The sequence below is a fragment of the Lytechinus pictus genome, unplaced genomic scaffold (assembly GCF_037042905.1).
Source record: "Lytechinus pictus isolate F3 Inbred unplaced genomic scaffold, Lp3.0 scaffold_20, whole genome shotgun sequence".
Lineage (NCBI taxonomy): Eukaryota > Metazoa > Echinodermata > Echinoidea > Temnopleuroida > Toxopneustidae > Lytechinus > Lytechinus pictus.
The window spans coordinates 13,346,014-13,366,987 of NW_026974141.1; the positions used below are offsets into that span (position 1 = coordinate 13,346,014).

The window sequence follows — 20,974 nt, forward strand, 5'->3', positions numbered from 1 at the left end:
AAGGGAATAATAAGATTACAAATAAGAGGTTGAGTCTGAAGTAGTTGCGCTAAATTTCATTCTTTTTACTATTTTTCGTGCTGAAACTCAGAAAGATGAGTTCCCCATCGAAGAGGAATGGTTACAGCTTTGAATCAAGAGATACAGTATCATGTGTAGAATTTTCAGCCTTCGAACACTCATCTTCTCTCATTGCATTCGGGGGAGATCTTCGAGTTAGCATTGGGACATGCAGGTTTCAGGTATACCGCTATCGGTCCCACAAGTTATCATTGGTGTTTGTAATTGCGATGCCGATGCGGAGGAAGGATACGGCGCTAATGCAGTTTCGCACCGGCCGATTACCTAGCCAGGCCAGGCGGCTTCTTGAGAGTAAAAATAATTTACTAACGTAGGCTTACTCTAAATGAAGCCAGGGAGTCCTTCCTATTCATCTGCGTGTACCGCAAAAAACCCTGAAACTTTCGCCCCCGAGATTTCTACTTTCCTTCTAAAAAGATCTAGGGCTAGGCCTAGCTCTAAATCATGTATGACTATGACATATGTCATGGGATAAAACTTCATTTCCGACATTTCTACGCTCTCGTTGTTATTTTTAAACAAGAATTCATCAAAAATATTAGAAAAATATTGTGAAAAGACGGAAGAGACTTGCCCGATGTTTACGCAGCCATCTTGTTTCTTATTCAGTAGAGGCGCACGGCCAATATGGGAGACTCTCCAATAGGGGAGACAATCTCCCACATTGGAGACTTGCTTTGCAAAAGGACAAAAGAAACAACACCAACAAAAGTATGATTTTTTCCACCCAAAATTTTGTCTCACTGAGGTCAGAAGCCCATTTGTTTTGTGTGTGACTGACAACAAAATTCCTTATCAAAATAAAAGTAGAAGGTGAATTTTTAAAGTAGACGGTGAAAAGGGGTAATTTTTCATAAGGAATCTGCTTATCACATTTTTATTTGCCGCCAAGGAAGTCCTTTTGCAGCAAATGTAAACAAAGGAAATTGGACTCCAAAACTGGAGACTGTCTCTGAAATTGGATACCCAAATTCTTTACAAAAGTCTCTGATATTGGAGATAATCTCCCACATTGGAGACAGTCTCCAATATTGGCCGTGCGCCTCTACTGTTATTGTACTTCCCCAACGTTACGCGACGCTCGCCACATGTTCTTCCTCTTCTTCCTTTTCTTCATCCCATTCCTCTTCTTTTCCTTCTCCTTCCTCTTCTCCTTCCTCTTCTCTTTTCTTCTGTCTTTTCCTACTTGTATTTATTTTAATGTTTCTTCTTCCTCCTCTTCTTCTATTTCTCATTTTTCTCCTTCTCTTCCCCCTTCTTCCTCTTCTTCCTATTCCTCTTCTTCTGCTTTTCTTCTTTTTCTTCCTCCTCTTCCCTTTTCCTCTTCCTCTTCTTCTTCCTCTACTTTCTCCTACTAATCCTCGCCTCCGTCTCACCCCCTCGCCTCCTCTCCCTCTCTTCTAGCTTCCATTCCTCCTCGACATTCCTCATCTTCTTCTCTTTCTTCTCATTCCCTTCTCTTTCTCCACTTCTTCCCTCTCTCTTCCACCTCATAACCTCAGTTTGTCTGCATGTATTTGTTGCTTGTCCTGTAATTCTCGTTCTTAATTTATTTTTCTTTCCCTGCTTTTCTTTTCATCTTTTTTTTTTGAATGCATAAATTAGAGAATACACTTTATATTTATTCACATTACAGGAGCAAGACAACTCCCTTACTGGATGTGACTACCAACATATTCGGGACTTCCATCATCGAACCAGAGTAATGAGCATAGCGTGGAGTCCACAAACAGCATTGGATGTCCTACCTCGGTGTATTAGGTGAGATAAAAAAAACCCAAAACAGTGGGGATGTGTACAATCCCTGGTCCTTGGGCCCATTGCTTACAAAATTATTTTGTGACTTTGGTAGCTTTGCAATCAGTGAATGATTTCAAGTTTAGTGTTGGACTTTTGGCATTGATATTGGGCTGATGTTAGTTTGTATCATCAAAGGACCAAACTTAAAATATTAAAATGAAGATATTCCTGTTACAAATTTCATTAGTTAATGAGCTACAATTATAGCTAAGTGTGATTTGGGTGTTTGAAGCCAGGGAAGGCAATCCGATTAGACTCTTAGCCACATTAGTGAATGATGATGATGTTGATGATGATGATGATTATGTTGATGGTGATGATGTTAATGATGATGGTGATGATGATGGTGATGATGGTGATGATGGTGATGATGATGTTAATGATGGTGATGATGATGTTAATGATGATGGTGATGATGTTAATGATGATAATGATGATGGTGATGATTTTAATAATGATAATGATGATGATGATGGTGATGATGATGATGATGATGATGGTGATGATGGTGATGATGGTGATGATGGTGATGATGATGATGATGATGGTGATGATGGTGATGATGATGATGATGGTGATGATGGTGATGATGGTGATGATGGTGATGATGATGATGATGGTGATGATGGTGATGGTGATGATGATGATGATGATGATGATGGTGATGATGATGATGATGATGATGATGATGATGGTGATGATGATGGTGATGATGGTGATGATGGTGATGATGGTGATGATGATGGTGATGATGGTGATGGTGATGATGATGGTGATGATGGTGATGATGATGATGATGGTGATGATGGTGATGATGATGGTGATGATGGTGATGATGGTGATGATGGTGATGATGGTGATGATGATGGTGATGATGGTAATGATGATGGTGATGATGATGATGGTGATGATGGTGATGATGATGTTAATGATGATGTTGATGATGATGATGATAATTATGTTGATGGTGATGATGGTGATGATGGTGATGATGATGATGATGATGATGATACTTATGTTGATGGTGATGATGATGATGATGTTGATGATGTTAATGATGATGGTGATGATGATGATGATGATGATGATAATGGTGATGATGATGATGATGTTGATAATTATGTTGATGGTGATGATGGTGATGATGTTGATGATGTTAATGATGATGGTGATGATGATGATGATGATGATGATAATTATGTTGATGGTGATGATGATGATGATGTTGATGATGTTAATGATGATGGTGATGATGATGATGGTGGTGGGGATGATGATGTTGATGATGATGATAATGGTGATGATGATGATGATGATAATTATGTTGATGGTGATGATGATGATGATGTTGATGATGTTAATGATGATGGTGATGATGATGATGATGATGTGTAATAATGATGAGGATGATAAAGATAATTTGATAATAGTATTAGTAAAAGATATACTCCATTCTTGTGTTTCTGGGTCTTCTAGTAACCAGAAAGAAATAAATAGCTTTAAAAAAACTTAAAGGCAAATTATGCTTGAACTGATAACTCCAACTCTTTAGAACTGTTTGTATATATTATTTTGTTTATCTGTGTCATGAGGTTTATGTTATCATTCAAATCATACTCAAAGACCACTTTAATTCTAACTATACCTATTGTTAATGTTGTCCTTGTCTTTATTTCCCACAGGTTTTGCACAGCTGGCATAGATCATAAGATAAGAATATTCACATCTGACCTAAAAGACCAAGACACTGTCAAGGTATCGTAGCTCACTTCTGTTGTAAGGCAGTTGTCTAATTTCCATTTGGGATACTCCACAATATTTGTACTCTAGTTGACCTTGGCTTGTACCATACTTTTTAAATTTAAGCAAATAACAGCCCTGCAATTTTTTTTGTCTAGATGGATTTGTTTCCTGAAATTCACAAAGGATATATTGAACAAAACTTGGAAATAATATGTATATGAAAGAGGATTTGGAAAGTTGTCTGGACAATATTTCTATTGCCTCTATATAAACAAATTACTCAAAGAAAGAAGGTTCTGGCAAGAAATGGGGGGGGGGGGGGGTGTCAGTGGATGAAATGGTCATTTAGGCAGCTTTAGCAATTTGAATATAAGACAAATTTGTTAGGTATTTTGAAGAGTGTTACATAATTAGTAAAGATAGACAAAGTGAGGCAATACGATCAAAGTTATAGACCAGGTTGTTGACCAATTTCGTTCAGCCATCATGCTGGTAGCAACTTGGAATAAGATCATCTGGAATTAACGAAAAGGATTTCAAAGGATATGATGATAATATTTTCAACTGAATGTTCTAGTACCTTTTGTTTTCTTTCACAGTTTACTGGAGGAATTATTGCCTTGGCTATCATCTATTTTCTTCTTTTATCAGGTTATCCGAGGTCACCAAGACTTCATCAACTCTCTAACCTTTGAACCCATCAAAGGAGAATTGATCGCGAGTGTAAGCGACGATCAGACCTGTAGACTCTGGGATCACGATGGTCGACAGAGGGCGCTGTTTCCTCTGAAGTCTGCGGGCATGTCTGTCTGCTGGAACCAGAGTGACCCCAATAAGGTAGTTTAGGCCTTGATGTTTATTCTGTCTCTCCATTAATTTTTTTTTGTGGGAGACTCAGATGATAAAAAAACCCCAATAGTATGAAAATAATATGATTGCATGAAGAGAATACAAATGAAGGTATGTGAACATTTGGTAGTACCGCATCAAGACATGCAAGTAAAGTCCATTTAGGTGTTGAGAATTGACAAGAATGTATTTCTTGGTAGAAAAGAAATAGAGGGGATGTTTGTAGATTGTAACTGGGGCCTTTTGCCGAAAGAGTTCAGTTAAAACACAATTGGAAAAAAATGAGATGAAAGTTCTAAGTACTCGCTTCTGATTGGTTAAGAATTTAGTTGCATTCAACTGTGACTCTGTCTGCAATGGGCCTTCTGTAGTAAACAACCCTTGGCGATCATTTTTGAAGTAAAGGCATTGGCATGGGGGCGTCATGGTCTGAGGAACGTGGGTTCGATTCCCATGGCGTGTTTTCCTTCAGCAATAAATTTACCCACATTGTGCTGCACTCGACCCAGGTGAGGTGAATGGGTACCCGGTAGGAAGAAATTCTTTGAATGCTAGAGCGCCTGATCAAGGTAGGATTGTAATGAGAGTTTTTGGTTCAGAATAATGTATAGATAAAGATTACCGATTAGGGCTTATTTAGTTTTGAAGGTTAGGTTTTATGTTTGACTTAACATGAAGATTTTCCGTCGGAACAATTGTCGCCGGAGCAAATGTTTGAAGGCCCACTTGTTGATCAAAGTTTCAATCAGGGTCTATGCCTGCAGATTATTGGATACTTTATTTAGTGCCCCTCTTATTGGCCATAAACATTTAGTTTGCCCATTTCATTTCCCCAATTGTGCTGTGCTCTATAATGAATTGGAATTACTCTAAATAAAATTATTTAAAGGACAAGTCCACCCCAACAAAAAGTTGATTTGAATAAAAGGAGACAAATCCAACAAGCATAACAATGAAAATTTCATCAAAATCGGATGTAAAATAAGAAATTTATGACACTTTAAAATTTCGCTTAATTTCACAAAATATGGACTCGACCTTTTAAATACAATGCCTGCATGTTATGATTACAGCTAATGGTTGCTGAGAAGGGCGGAACTCTACGCTTCTATGACCTAGTGAGTGAGCAACCGTTCATGTCCTTGGAGACCGGTAGACCAGGTCTCATGTGTGCAGACTGGAGCCTCTGTGATCCTACCAGGGTTGGGGCTATTGTCAGTGGAGAGTGGATGGTGTGGGACATCACAAGATCAAGGTAATTTTAAATAATCATTCCAAATGATATTAAAAATCATATGCAACAATTACATAGGCCCATATTCTGAAGTCGGGTTTAACTTAGATCATGGTCTAACTCGGTGCTAAAATTATGGGAAGCCAAGCGTTTCAAAATTTTGTTTACAGTGAATGCTTCTCATGTTTACTGTGCTCTTTACTGATTCTTTAATGGTGAAGACAGCTGTCATACTTATCCTTCCCAGGCAGTTAAGAATGTTTTGGGAGTCAAATGAGCTGATACATTGAACCTCTATACTGATATAGATTTATGTAACAACTGGCTTTCCATACTTAAACCACAACTTAAAACCAGAGTTTAAATTAAACCCGACTTCAGAATATGGGCCATATTGTGTACTTTGTATCTAAGCACTGCATATTGTTACCCTGGCTCTAGCATGACTATTCTTGAGCATTCAAAGAATCCCTTCCCACTGGATACTCAATTTTCTAGTTACTACACCTTGGTGGAGAGTGGCAAATGTAGATAAATGCAAGTGCTGTGGTGGGATTTGAACCCCAGACCTTGTGATTTAAAATCTGGAGACTTATCCACTGAGCCACAACACCTGTTCAAATCAGGTGGGGCATTTTTTCCCTCATTCATGAAGAAAAATAATGCAACTTATGAATAGAGTTCAAGGTGCCAATTGTCTTAATTACTCTGTCGTTAGCCCAGCTACCATCCTGGAGAACAAGCATTTCATTTACTGTACCTTGGTCGAGTGCATCAAGATTGAACCTTCCTAATATCACTTTTAAACAAAGCATTATTTAGGGCTCTTTTGCAACCTGAAAGGGCTGTTCACATCATATATTTCTTGATGATATCATTCATTCTATATGAAAAACGATTATATTTCCTTTTTTTAAATCTTTTTTTATATCTTCAACATATAGGCCTCATCAAACCTAAGAATGAAACAAATTATTCATTCAAACTTTTTCATAGAATTACTGACCTGCTCTATTGATATCAAATTTGTCAAAATCTCTTCCAAAATGTTGATAGCCTACATGACATGTATAATACCGATCCCTAATAATCCCAAAATTTCCTGGATTTGACATAAACTATATTTTTTTCGGATTTAAAATAATAGGCCGCAACGTAAAACAATGAAATAACTATTGGCTCAAAATTTAGTGATAATAATAAAGAATATGAAATAGTTACACGTACCTCCTGTAGAGTGTGAAACTTAACAATAAAAAAAGAAACCTCTACTGATAAAATGACTGCCTGTCGTCAGCCAATGCATGTACATAGGCTCACTGATTTGCGCATGCGTAGCTCGTATTTCACAGAATCCTGTAACTAGAAGTTACGAGATAAAATACAATTTTAACCAATTGAAATTATGATTTTTTTTACAGTCAAGCTCAAGATTCTGAGTTGGCTCACGGCGAAGGAGGCAAAGAGTTCAGATGGTGCAGATCTAGCCCTAACCTGTTTGCTACTACAGGGCGTCCCAACAATGAAGCCAAAGTCTACCACTTAGGGCATCATCAGGTGGGTCTCTTTTGTATTAACCTGTTGGAGACTCCAGCCCACATAAACGGGGGCTGGAATCTATTGAAAACATGTGTTGCAGCGAAATCATTCAGTCTTTAATGGGTTAAAATGATTAATAATAATAACGGTATATTTACTCAGGGTAGCCACTTCAGTTCCGAAAAATGTTCTACCAGTGGGCCCTGCTATCATTATTACCCCGGCTAAGCTAGGCTACCGATTCAGGTGCACACAGCTTTTTGAGGGATTACTTCCTGCCGGTACCCACTTACCTCACCTTGGTCGAATGCAGCACACTGTGGATGAATTCCTTGCTGAAGGAAACTACGCCATGGCTGGGATTTGAACCGACGAGCCTCTGTTTCAAAGTCCGGAGACTAATCCACTGGGCCACGACGCTCCACTCAACCTATTGTTCAACCTAGGCCATGGGATTGGGGCTTATAGTCCTAGATGATCATTTTTTAATTGAATTTATTATTTTTTTTCATTTCTATATTCATTTTTCAACATACAGATAGAAAAAAAATACACAAATATGTATATATTTTTAAAGTTCATTAAAAAAATCACAGAAATTGTTGGACAGACAAATTTTTTCATTATCCAAATTAAAGGTCAAGTCCACCCCAGAAAAAGGTGATTTGAATAAATAGAGAAAAATCAAACTAGCATAATGTTGAAAATTTCATCAAAATCGGATGTAAAATAAGAAAGTTATGGCATTTTAAAGTTTCGCTTATTTTTCACAAAACAGTGATATGCACAACTCAGTGACATGCAAATGAGTCAGTAGGTGATGTCCATCACTCACTATTTCTTTTGTTTTTTTATTGTTTGAATTATACAATTTTTTCATTTTTTACAAATTTGACAATACGGACCAACTTGACTGAACCATATAATATTAAACAATGCTAATTCCATGTGTTCAGGGAGGAAATAATCATTGTTTCACTTGACATTGAGGAGAAAATTAAAATATTTCATATAATAAGATACAAAAGAAATAGTGAGTGGATGATGTCATCAGTCTCCTCATTTGCATACTGACCAGGATGTGCATATAACTGTTTTGTGAAATTAAGCAAAACTTTAAAATGTCATAACTTTCTTATTTCACATCCGATTTTGATGAAATTTTCATTGTTATGCTTGTTGAATTTTCCTCTTTTTATTCAAATTAAATTTTTGCTGGGGTGGACTTGTCCTTTAAATGGTTGTGGACTGTATTTGAAAGGTGATTTCAAACCAATCAGGTACTCATTTCATAATTATGATTATGATAACTTTTGAATCATATCCCATTTCTCCTTGATAACCACTGTTTTCTTTTGCCCTAGGTCCCTGTCACTGAGAGCCTGCCAGTGCTAGGAGGTTTGTCCTGGCATGCATTCTTACCTATCTGCGCTGTCGGGGGTGACAGGAGGGTCCACCTGTTTCCAGCCGAACCTTGATCACCAAATGGTCTCCAAAGACTTCTGGACAAACAGTCAAGGATCAAGAACTCTCATTTGGAAGATCTCCAATGTCTTTCCCACGTCGGTTGGGCACCAGCAAAATATAAGAACCTCATTATCATAATCTCATTGGATAACGAGAAGCATCATCATTGGCGTAATGAGGAAAAAACTAAAGGAAGCTGAGTTTTCGAGAGGATGGAATATTTTTGAAAATTTGCGGACAGGCAAGAGTGAGCCCTAAATCAACAATTTCTCAGAAGTCTTCAATGCTCTCATATACATGTATAGATTCCATGTATGTTAAGTAAACGCAGGTAGATATGCTTTTAATTTAGGTAGAAATTATGATATTGAGAAAATAAGTACATGTACAATTGTTTACCTAAAACTTCTATTTTTTTGGGTGAATTTTTGGGGTATCCAGCCTTTACCAATGCACTATATGCCAATTATTACATTTCTGTAATCAGCAGTGTTTACACTGCTGACAGTGTAAAAAAAAATTTACAGCAGTGTTCTGTAATCAGCAGTGCATAGTCTCATCTCCAATCCACCATCATATCCCGTCTGGAAACGTATGTCTAAATACAAAGTGCTTCATGCTGTAAGACAACTCACTCTACAAGGAATCTGTTGTAAATCTTCACTCAGGCTCTGGATAGACAAGGTCCCACCTTCTGCTAACCTCCTATATCCTAAGTACTCTATATCACCTACAATTCGTCACGCAATTATAGTTAGAGCCCAACTACTGTCCTGTTCGTACCTAACTCAAAGTCGTCTATACACTTTGAAGAAATCCTCTACTCGTATCTGCCCCTTATGCAACTCTGCGGATGAAACAGTGGAGCATTTTGTTGCAGCCTGTCCAAATCTCAACCATCTACGTGTGGATTTTGTCAACAAAGCTAAGGAGTGCCTAGTAGACCACACATACTGTCACAACCTCTATGACAGTGATGACCCCCACCAACTTACTTGTGCCACCTTATTATCTTACCATCCTTGCTTGTCATCTGAAGTTCACAATAGCTTACTCCTACTATCCCTCTTTTTTCTCCACAAAATCCATACCTCCCGCTCTACGTCTCTTGAAATAACCTAAAACGGATCTGTGATTATATACAGTTACATTCTATCTGGACTCCAGGAATCTCCAAAGAAGTGGAGGGATCAGTTAAGAGAGAGAGAGAGAGTTTGGTGTCCTTAAGTTGGGAGTTTAGGATACCGATATGCTTGGATAGGCCCATACAATCATCACAATTTGTATAATGTTCCACACTCTTTTTTTTTCCATTTTCACTTCACTCCATGACCTACTCAATCCATGATGAATTGAGAGCATGATATCATTCCATATAAACAGGGATTTTACTTCTCAGACTGATGTCTGAATTCAAACTTTTTTTTTGGCCATGGAAAACATCTCTTTTATGTAGGAAAGGGGTCATTCTAGATGATTTTCTGACATTTTATCAAGCCTTGAGTGGCATCCCTGCCTAGAAATCAGATGGCCACATTTTGCCGGCCTTGACCTGGGGCCGAGTCATGTTTACAATGTCTATGAGAGAAACTATTATCCAGCAGCCTCACGACTCTAACATCTTGGTCTTGACCCTTCCGTGGCTTGCTACTAAGACTGAACTGCACCACTGGATGTAGAAAGTGGTGGGTGAGACGGGGGCCTCCGAATGGTGTTGAAAGGGGAGGGGGGGGGGGCTGACCAAGTAATTAATTACAGATGGTAATTTTACGTTTTTGTACACTGTCTGAGAAAAAAGTGGGGGCGGCTTCCCCCCCCCCTTGTCCCCTGAAAGTAGGAGGGGTTGGATGGAGGAGACACCATGCAATGTCCGACATTTTCTCCACAAATTTGTGTTTTGCCTGATTTGTATAAACTGACTTACACGTTTGTTTATAAGACTACATTATTTTGTGGACAAATTTTATTTCATTGCCATCATGAAGATGTATGCTCAAGATGTATTTTCTTAAATGACTTTTCAAGATTCATTTTTCTATCCAGCATAGAAAATGTTTTCTTTAAATTGTCTGCAGTAGGCGAGGCTTATCATTAAATGATATATGTCAACAAGAGATAGCACTTTGGGAGTTGTTCAGTCTGGTGTGTGACTTTGGTATGAATTTATGCCTATATTGATGGTGTAGAAAGCTGTGGGAAAGTAAAAGGGGAAAAGAGGGAGGGGTATGAGAGAAGGGTAGTGGGGAGGGTGTGTGATAAATGAAGAGATTACACAGAAAACTAAGGAATGAAGAAAGAAAGAAAGGAGGGAAGGAAGGAAGAAAGAAAGGAAAGAAGAGGTGTTGGAGAGGGAGGCAAGAGAAAGAGAGTAAGGTTGTCATAGTTAAAAACAGGAATTAAGAGATGAAGAAAGGAAGGGCAGAAGAGGGTAGTGACGAGAAGACGGTGGGAGAAATGGATAGATGAAATAGTAAACTTGGGAGCAAAGAAAGAACGAAAACTAGCACATCAATGATGTGGAGCTCATCCGGCACCTCGCAAAGAAATTGACTTCTTAAAGGACAAGTCCACCCCAACAAAAAGTTGATTTGAATAAAAAGAGAAAAATCCAACATTTGATGAAATTTTCAGTGTTTTGGTAGTTTGATTTTTCTCTATTCATTCAAATCAACATTTTTCTGGGGTGGACTTGACCTTTAATAGTGCCCATTCCCGTATGAAATAAGGTGTCCTTCTTGCACTTCGCTTTTTCCAATCACAGTAAGCAATCGTCTCCCTATTTAGCGTTCTGTTCCCGTCTGTAAGTGCATCTTTTAATTGAATAGACCCCCTTTCAAAATGTGTTTATTGTCCCATTTGCCTCCCATAAGCAGGCAGGGAAGATTATCTATTGGAGAAAAGAGGATCTGAGTCAAATATGCAATGATTCAAGAAAGGTTCTGAAATCGTAACAAGAAAGTGGCTAAGGCGAGCATGTGATACGCCCAACTGAAATGCGGATTGCGGAAAATGGGAGTTATTGGTCAAGCAAGGAAATTGGACGGTGGCGACTTCACCTTTCACTTTCTGACCTCAAAATCAAAAGTGCGTTTACAAGGACTTCAGAAGGGTAAGATGAAAACACAGAACTGTGACCTTGACTTTTCGACTTCAAAATCAATCGGCTTCCTGGGATCAATGCTAGTATCAAACACACCAAATTATTTGAGCCTAGCTTAACCCTCAATCTCCCGGGGTATTTTGATTCTTGTCAATCCCGGGGGGGGGCCATTATGGCCCCCCCTTAAGATCTCGGCCGCCGATTGCGCGAGCGACGCAAAAATTTGCACACTGGTAGTGTGCGATGTAATCTACAAGGCTGTATGGTAAAATTTTCCAAAATAATGAGATTTTATTTTATATGAATTAATTATGCTAATTTATGCATAAATCATACTTTTTGCTATAATTTACTAAATAAAGCTCCTAGAATGCTAATTTTTGGTAAAAAAAATTCTTTGTAGCAATCTTAACAATCGTAATTAAAAAAACTTCGGTTCGGAAATCAATTTCTTATGTATTTTATTGTTTTATGAATTTCTTATGTATTTCTTTGTTTTTTTACTTTTTGTTTTTTATTGTTTTTTCAATGGAAATCATTCCAGACTTAGTTCTGATCATAAACAAGGCAAAATTAATTCAGTTTAATCAGTAAAAGTAGAAATAATGATACATTTATGAATTTTGGCTAAATACACAATTTGCATTGGATTTGTACATGAAATCACGTTTATGAGCAATTTTGGGTCTGACATGCACTTACATCATGTTGCGTAATGTCGTAACCGTGTACCCGTGTACCCGTCACAAATTTGGTCTCAAAATTTGCACGAGACTTGAAAGTAAAAAGTCAGTGAGCGGCGAGGTCAAAAAAATTTGCGCAGCAGATATATCGCGAAAATTGTCAAGGGGGGGCCATTATGGCCCCCCCCCCCCCGGGAGAATTAGGGTTAAGTTAAACTGAAGTTATCATGTTTACAAGGACTTCAAAAGGGAAAGATGAATACACATTACTGTGACCTTGACCTTTGGACCTCAAAATTATTAGGTTTCCTGTGATTCATGCTATTATCAAACACACCAAATTATTTGAGCCTAGCTAAAGTTAAACTGAAGTTATCATGTTTACAAGGACTTCAGAAGGGCAAGATGAAAGCATATCACTTTGATCTTTTGACCTCAAAATCAATAGGTTTCCTGGGATATATGCTATATGAGCCTAGGTTAAGGTTAAAATGAAGTTATTGCGTTTACAAGGACTGCAGAAGGGTAAGGTGGGAGAGGGTTTGGAAGGAGAGGAAGTAGGTAAGAAGGTACTAAAATATATGACAAGATATTGGTAGTCTGCATACTGCAAATTACAAAGAGAAGTGGAGTAAGATTACTCTTGTAAAAAGGGGGAAAGGTTTAAAGGAGGGGGTGGTAGTATAATGGACAGAAAAATAATTCCAATTAATAGATTCATTAATTTTTATAGTTTTTGTTTTGGTGGTTTTGTATGCGAAGAGCTCCGTTTGTTGTGAAATATAATTTTTCTTACAGAATATTTTCTCAAATATATAAAATTATTTAATAATAACAATAATGTATACATTTATAGAGCACAGGAACTATTCCACAAAGTATTTATTCTACTGCGCTTTGCAGGACTCCTAAAATGCTTGTTATTAATTAAATAGATGTGTTTTGAGCTTTGATTTAAAATTTTTTACGGATGGCGCTTTCCTCACTTCAAGGGGTAAGCTATTCCAGAGCTTGGGGGCTACACAAGCACATGCTCGATCACCTAGTGTTACTTTTGTTTTGAAAAATGGAATCTGTAAAAGCAAAGGATCCGTTGAACTGCGTAAATTGCATCCATGATTACTGGTTTTATATCTCAATAATTCTGTAATGCAGCCAGAAGTGAGACCAAGAAGTGCTTCGTATACAATTAGTAACTTGTACTATACTATACTATCAGATACATTATTTCATAGATCTATGAACAGAAATCTAAATAATTAAAGTGATTGGTAAACATTGGTTTGACATTTCAAAAATCTGAGCTAGGTCACACTTGTCACCTGTGTGTGCGATATGTTACAAAAATGAAGCCCAGAAAAAAATTGCGTTCGAAAATAATTATTTAGTGCTTCAAAAATTGAAATATAAAGTGACCGAAAACACAATCTTAATTTCATCCCATACACTTATGTGTACTATTTAGGCGTTTATAAGACGCCTATTTACAAAATCGGGGTTTGCCTTGTAGTTCTAGCTTTTCATTCTCTATAATGGTTGTTTTCAGGGTTTATTAGTTCTAATACATGCACTTGTACACATGTTTCATCTTGGTTTGAGAATATTTTTAATCGGCTGCTCACAAAGTTAAACAATACCTTTAAGTATAAAAAGTGGTAATCTGTGGAACTGATATTACATTGCATAGAGTACCATGAGTTGAAAATTGCATACCATTACGTTTTGAATGAATTTTTCCATAACCTTCATGAATATTCTTATTTTTGTATTGTTTTTATTAATTTTAACAAACTTGGCATCAGAATGGACTTCCCTTGTAAACAAAAAGACATCTTTGTCATTTTTGGTGTCGAGGCCAAAGTCAGGGTTGATCTTGACTACATTAGGAAAGTCCACTAAGAAACTAGGGGTCATGGAATGGTTTTGAATTGGTTGGGCTGGCGGTGGGCTGACCATTAAAAAAAAATCTCAATCAGACGGTCTTTTTATGTTCCGCGGTCCATACAAACCATGCTTAGCTGCACGCCAACCCTTCTGTAAAATAAAGGATCATTTCAAAGGCTGAAGTTTGTACAAAATAAACATACACTCCAGTTTTTATATTCAAAATTTCCACATCCCTTTATTCAAAATAACAAAGCTGATACTGCTTTGGACGACAGCTAATACTCAATGATAATCATGATCTTTGTCCATGTAATGAAGTATGTGAAGTCAGCAAGAGTCTTCTGCAATTTAGAGTCACAGACTATGGAAACCTGACCCTTCAATCCTCCTTCAAGATGACAGTAAATTGCATTGAAAATCGCAGAAGCATTGTTCACTGCAGCAGGTAGTCCAGTCCTTGGAAATGATTTTCAAGGATCTTCCTCCTAGTTGCACATGGTTCAATATCAAAATAAATTCCATCTCCGCAATGGCACTTATCTGTCCATCATCACTCGTTCTGTCAATCACAACTGTTTTCCTGTCTGTATCATTGTTCTATCATCACACGTTCCATCTATCATAAGCCAAACCAGCTGGGAACCCCTCCTCTTGCTGCAAATAGTTTTGCAGCCTTCTTCTCCTTCTCCTTCAGCTCCTCCGCCATTTCTTCGTTCTTCTTCTCCTCTGTGTCTGGAAAGAGCTCTGGGAACTCAAACGTCTGGCCCTCCGCCTGTTCAAAAACAAAAGAAAAAGAAAAACATGTGTGCAAACAGAAAATAAACATGTGTACACATTACACAGTAAAGCCAACTAATTCTTAAATTATTATTTTCTATGGAGAGTATGCAGGGAAATCTGATGATAAAGGAGTAAGGATCGACGGAATCGCAATGAAAAATCAACAGCTCAAGACCGAATCCTCTCGTAAAGTGATACAAGACTTTGATCACGTTGTCTTATATAAGAAATAATTTTCCTGGCTTCACATATTTTTAATGAATCCTACGCAAAAATCTTTTGTTTAGCATATTTCAATAAATTGTAGAGAACTTAGTTGAGAGATTTCTCATCTGATGACCAAAAATGCTAATCAACTTTGGTAAGCATAATTATTCCCTGAATGTGGTAAAACTTGTCCACTTCTCTTTGTAATACCACAATTATTTGCCAAGAACAAAGTGTCTACATCATACTTCCAATCACTCCCATTTTAAAATCAAGATTGATTGGACTTCACATTTCTAAAACAAAACTTCTTATATAATTCTGATCATTTTAAACATTGAAAAGGTTTATAAATGGCCCTATCACATGAATTCTATTGTGTGGTAGAGAACCTTAGAGTTCAGTTACCTCTTGACCAGTTGACTGCTGAATTTTGCAAATCCCATAGGCTTTGTACAGGGACAACCCTATTGGGTGATTTCAAGTCCGGTGTTGACAGTGGTGTTGGTGTTAGTGTTGGAATTTGGATTGCTTCCCTAGCTCCAAAACTTATTCAGAGTTTGTAAAACTGATCCAGATCACATTATTGACATCTCAAAAACTAGTGAGTGACTATTCAGGACCATCTTCATTTTATGTTTGGTGATATATACAATGTAAATATTGACCTAACACCAACACCAATAGTTCAACACTGAACTTGAAATCACCCATTCTAGTAGGCTATGGGTTAATAAACATACCAATGTCACATATGCCAGCTTGTAGTCCTCTCTGAGTTTGACCCTCTCATTTCTATGATTTCTTTTGAATGGTACGTAGATTACACTCGTATTAACCCTGGCTACAGGAACCTTATAGACATTCTCAAGATAGTTTTTTATGTCAAACTTTGTCATCCTGTTTCAAGAACAATTACAGAAGAGATTGTTATTTCTTTACAATATGAGCCTTAGGGAGGGTTGCAAGAAAATATTCTCAATATATTGCAAATTTCAGATGCAAATTTACAAGTAATGGATCAACTTACTAACGCAAATCAATTTATACTTGTTGATGCAACACGCAGATCACCAATCATTTGCAAATTTGTAATGAAATATTGATGTTGGGACCCGAGATTGACTTGCGATCAATTGCAAAGTTTCTTGCAACACCCCACTCGAAATGCAAGTAAAGAAAGTGTTTATTATTTACATATTCTTTAATATAAGTACCTGATTTATTTATAAGTCAAAGCAATATCTTGGACTAAATTATGATACAGTACATCTATTAAATGGGTTTTTTTCCAAATAAATATGATGACGATTCACCAATTATGTTATCTCATGATTGTAAGGCACTTTGTAACATTTCATTAAAATCACAATTTTAACCTCTAATCATAGATTTCTTCTAACCCCTCGTCAACCCTTGTCAGAATGTGAAAAACATAATAAGTTTTGATAAATGTAATGATAAGTATATAGACATATTTATATCTTCTATACTCTATCAGATGGAGGTGATCATATTGTGATTAATAAGAACCACCGAGATGCCATGGCCGAGTGGTCTAAGGCACCTGACTAGACATTTGAAAGTCCAGGGTTCGATACCCAGTCTTGGCACCTGTGCCTGTTAGCAAGGCATTTCATTGGACAGTGCATTCAAATAAATAGAAATGCTATATGCATTCTGGTAAATTAGGTGTACACTTTTTCTTTTAAATACAAAAATACAAAATAAGAGATGAAAGATTACAAGAGACTTACTGAATATCACACTCAAATGTAACAACATTAGGTGGTTGAGGCTTCTTATTCTTCACAAGCTTCATGCAGAAATCTGTGAAGAAAACCCTGTTCTGTGGGTTGCCTAGGAGGTAAATTGGGTACCTGTATAAAAATATAAATATCAATTAATTCATTGAATGATTATTTGGACTTATGATTATTGAACAAATGAAATATTTTCAGGATTCCTTTTGAATTCTAATTCTATAGCAGACTAAAATGCGACCAATTCTGACAAGAGAACTTCGATTCTGGCATTTAAAAGTGTTACACGTAATCACAAATACTAAAACACAGACAATATTGAATGGGCAATTTTACTTTTTTATCTCGAATCTGAAGTATTTAAAATATTTTCTCTAATAATTTAGACTCACAATATAATGAAAATCAATTATGACATAGACATGATTTTAATTTCACAATTCACATAAGGCAAAATTAAAATATCGAGTGTATCACGATCATCATCTCTCGATTTTCAGAAACATCTGATAGGTCAGAATAGAGATGTTCAATGAGATGGCACAATGGGGATAAGAAACAGTAACAATAGGTTTCACAAAAATTAAAAATAAATTCTAAAACTTTTTTATTTTCACATCTAATTTTGTTAAAATTTGTTGTTATATTGAATAATGTTGATGTGGACTTCTCACCTTAAATAAATGAAGAGAATTATGTTGGTCAGTAAAAAGAGAAAACAGAAAGCACTCTGTTTCAAAACTCTCAATATTTTTTTTTTAATTGTTAAAATTTGTTCAGCTTTGGATGCAACAAACCTTGCTTTTGACATTATGTAAGAGGTGTTTGATTCTGCTACCGGAGTGGTTTCTAGTCCAACAACAACCTGAATTTGCAGCCTACAGCAAGCTCAATGAACTATTCACAGTGCCAGAATACATTCATCGTGTGACAAACATCCCTCTGTAACAACTTTGTGGAAGTCTTTGCATTCTGCATTTGGGGACAAGTAAATTTTATTAACTAGTAAAAAAAAAAAACATCAATGATGGTGAGAAATAAAATATAAGGGAGAGAAGAAGAAATGGGAGAAAGTGGAGGAGGAACTAGGTAAAGATTAGGAAAAGGAAGACAGATACGGTAAAATAAACAGGAGGGGTAGTCGTAGAAGAGAGATGAAGGAGAATAAAGAGGGGAATATGTGAAGGAAAAATGAATTGAAAAAATAAATTGAGAAGTAGAAAAAGAAGGCAAAGGAGGAGGGATAGGAAGAGAGCAAAAAAGGAAATTACAAGGTCAAGGATGGAGCAGCAGGAAAAGGCATTAAAGGGGCCATTTTTTACCAACCAATCCATCGGCGGTGCCTTGTAATTTGTCTAGCCCTGGCCCTGCAGAGTTACATCAACTTGCTTCTTTTAACATTATTAGGATGAATAACTAGTCGTTCAGCCCTTGACTTACCACAGACTAACAGGCAGCATTTGGATGCTGAGTTTTCTGGAATAAAATTCGCATTTTTTGCCATCACTCGTTTCAGAAATCGAATGATATTCATGCTGTTGTCGTCATGTTAAAAGTCGTTATGGATCGACGGAATGGGCAGAGATGATGGAGTATGTTTTCAAGATGTAGGTTCATGTAGATCTACTTTCATTTTATTCCAAATCAGTAGATAATAAGTCGTTAGGGGTGGTTACTCTCGCGAGTCTTTACGTTCCACGAACTTCACTTCAGCTCCGCCGCAATTAAAAACTCCGCGGACCGGTGCCGCCGAGTTCCCACTCAGCATAACACATTTATCAACACATGGGACCGAGGTAGTCTATGCCCTTTTCTGCAACAAAATTACTTATGTCATTCACATGAACAATTGGCAAAGAAAAAGTTCAAACATTCCAAATAAATAACAATACTTAATAGCTTTGCAAAAACATCTATTCCCGACTGAAAATGGTAAAAAAACTGGTTTGCTTACCGAGCATGAACCGTGTTCACCTTTCTCCGCAAGAGCCTATCATAACTAACGTAGAGGGCGCGAAAGTTTTGACTTTGATAAAATGCCCTTTTATTTTTCTAGGGTTCAATATACCAACAGAACATAGGCGGCGGAAGCTGGGGGACGGGGGGACCTGTCCCCCCAAAAAAATTGAGGTGGGGGCGACCCCCCCTAAATTTTTAGTTAACTTTTTTTTTGCTTGTCAATTTTGTTTCCTGCGTCCCCCCTAAATTCAGGTCCCCTAAAATTTTGATGTACCCCCCTAAAATTGAGGTTGATAACTTTTTTTTTTGCTTGTCAAAATCTTTGTTGGTCCCCCCTAAAATTTTGGTCGATACCTTTTTTTTTTGCTTGTCAAAAAATTTTGGTGGTCCCCCATAAATTTTTGGCTTCCGCCGCCAAGGAATACAGTAAAAGTTTTAAGAGTGGAAAACAATGGAATGAAAAAAGACATATCTCTTGTATATGACCCTACAAATGTATAAACACGTCACATTACTATATGTCTTTATAGGTTTCCCTCAAAACCTTTATGTTTTCTCATTTCTGCTTTTGCTGAAATTAAAAAAAATAAATAAAAACTATGCCAGGGTGAATCTCCCTTATACATCATTGGCAGATTGATCCACTGGTTTCTCTGTGTGTAGATCAACAATTCACAATGCAGGTAACATGAATATTATTCTGAGTACAGTACAATTATTTAAGGATATTTTTTTATGTACTTACACAGTTTGTATCAATGTTCTGTTTAATTGAAGGGCAACGGATGTTTTGTATATCTTGATTGTTTTTGTGACGAACAAAACTGCAAAAAAAAACCCTCAAAAAATGAATATTATATTACTATTATGGGCTATTTGGGGGTGAAATTTTACTCCAAGGTCTCCAATCTGACCAACTTTTTGTAAAGAACTTTTTCAGAGATCATACCAGGACATATATATACAGTACATACACTCGAGCAATTGCTTTTTTCTTATTCATTAATTTCAGTCTTAGCACTTTATATGATCATCAAGCTATCACTTTAATTAGAATTAATTTGCAGAATCATTGATTTAAATGGTCAATATTCTACATATAAAATTTCAGCTAAGATTCATCCATTAAAGATCTGCATATTTACTATAAACTAATTTGCATATCAATCTCTTTACACATCTTATTTCATCTCCCCTCTCTCCCCCTTTTTATTACTCTCTCTCTCTTTCTCCTGATATTTATCACCAAGAATTCCTTTTGTTAGAACTAATCATCTACAACCACATTTTAAAATGCATTACATGAGCCTCATATGCCTCCATATCTTTTTAATAATGCTTCAATCTCCACATTATAATATCTCATACTCATACAGCCTACTTTTGAAGAGCTCACCGATCCTTTAAACTAGAACATACAACAATCATAAAAAATGAAAAGCGATGTCAGGCATGTTTTAGCACATGAAAAAACAAGGTTAAAGGTATTGTTTAACTTTGTGAGCAGCCGATTTAAAAAATTCTCAAACCAAGATGAAACATGTGTACAAGTGCATACATCAGAACTAATAAACCCTGAAAACAACCATTGTTGAGAATGAAAAGCTAAAACTACAAGGCAAACCCTGATTTTGTAAATAGGCGTCTTATAGACGCCTAAATAGTACACATAAGTGGTTGGGATGAAATTAAGATGGTGTTTTCGGTCACTTTATATTTCAATTTTTGAAGCACTAAATAATTATTTTCAAACGCAATTTTTTCTGGGCTTCATTTTTGTAACATATCACACACACAGGTGACAAGTGTGACCTTCTAGCTCAGATTTTTTAAAAGTCAAACCAATGTTAACCAATCACTTTAAGTCCTATTTGAAATGTTG

At 36.7% G+C, this 20,974-nt stretch overlaps 2 protein-coding genes across 2 annotated transcripts; one reads left to right on the top strand and one right to left on the bottom strand.

Moving 5' to 3' along the window:
- The first annotated feature begins 22 nt into the window (after positions 1-22).
- On the top strand, positions 23-10,827 carry LOC129282555 (nucleoporin Nup37-like). The gene is made up of 7 exons (XM_064115015.1): positions 23-242; positions 1,718-1,842; positions 3,564-3,636; positions 4,276-4,461; positions 5,547-5,728; positions 7,129-7,264; positions 8,611-10,827. The coding sequence occupies exons 1-7, from the start codon at positions 96-98 to the stop codon at positions 8,722-8,724; spliced, it is 963 nt and encodes a 320-aa protein (XP_063971085.1). The 5' UTR covers positions 23-95; the 3' UTR covers positions 8,725-10,827.
- Positions 10,828-14,088: 3,261 nt separating this feature from the next.
- Positions 14,089-19,134, bottom strand: LOC129283410 (large ribosomal subunit protein uL23m-like). Its single transcript, XM_054919245.2, has 5 exons — positions 19,088-19,134; positions 17,931-18,105; positions 17,128-17,250; positions 16,114-16,270; positions 14,089-15,155 (listed from the first exon to the last, which is right to left on the bottom strand). Exons 2-5 carry the CDS (start codon positions 17,942-17,944, stop codon positions 15,003-15,005), a joined length of 447 nt encoding a protein of 148 aa, XP_054775220.2. The 5' UTR covers positions 17,945-18,105; positions 19,088-19,134; the 3' UTR covers positions 14,089-15,002.
- Between the last annotated feature and the right edge of the window lie 1,840 nt (positions 19,135-20,974).

Bases quoted from the DNA above. Each gene is read 5' to 3' on its own strand.
- LOC129282555 (XM_064115015.1), top strand. From the start codon at position 96: ATGAGTTCCCCATCGAAGAGGAATGGTTACAGCTTTGAATCAAGAGAT. The intron at 3,637-4,275 runs GTATCGTAGCTC...TTCTTTTATCAG, and splicing joins AAGACCAAGACACTGTCAAG to GTTATCCGAGGTCACCAAGA. The intron at 7,265-8,610 runs GTGGGTCTCTTT...CTTTTGCCCTAG, and splicing joins ACCACTTAGGGCATCATCAG to GTCCCTGTCACTGAGAGCCT.
- LOC129283410 (XM_054919245.2), bottom strand. The intron at 16,271-17,127 runs GTAAGTCTCTTG...TTCTTGAAACAG, and splicing joins ACATTTGAGTGTGATATTCA to GATGACAAAGTTTGACATAA. The intron at 15,156-16,113 runs GTATGTTTATTA...GTTTTTGAACAG, and splicing joins AGCTGGCATATGTGACATTG to GCGGAGGGCCAGACGTTTGA.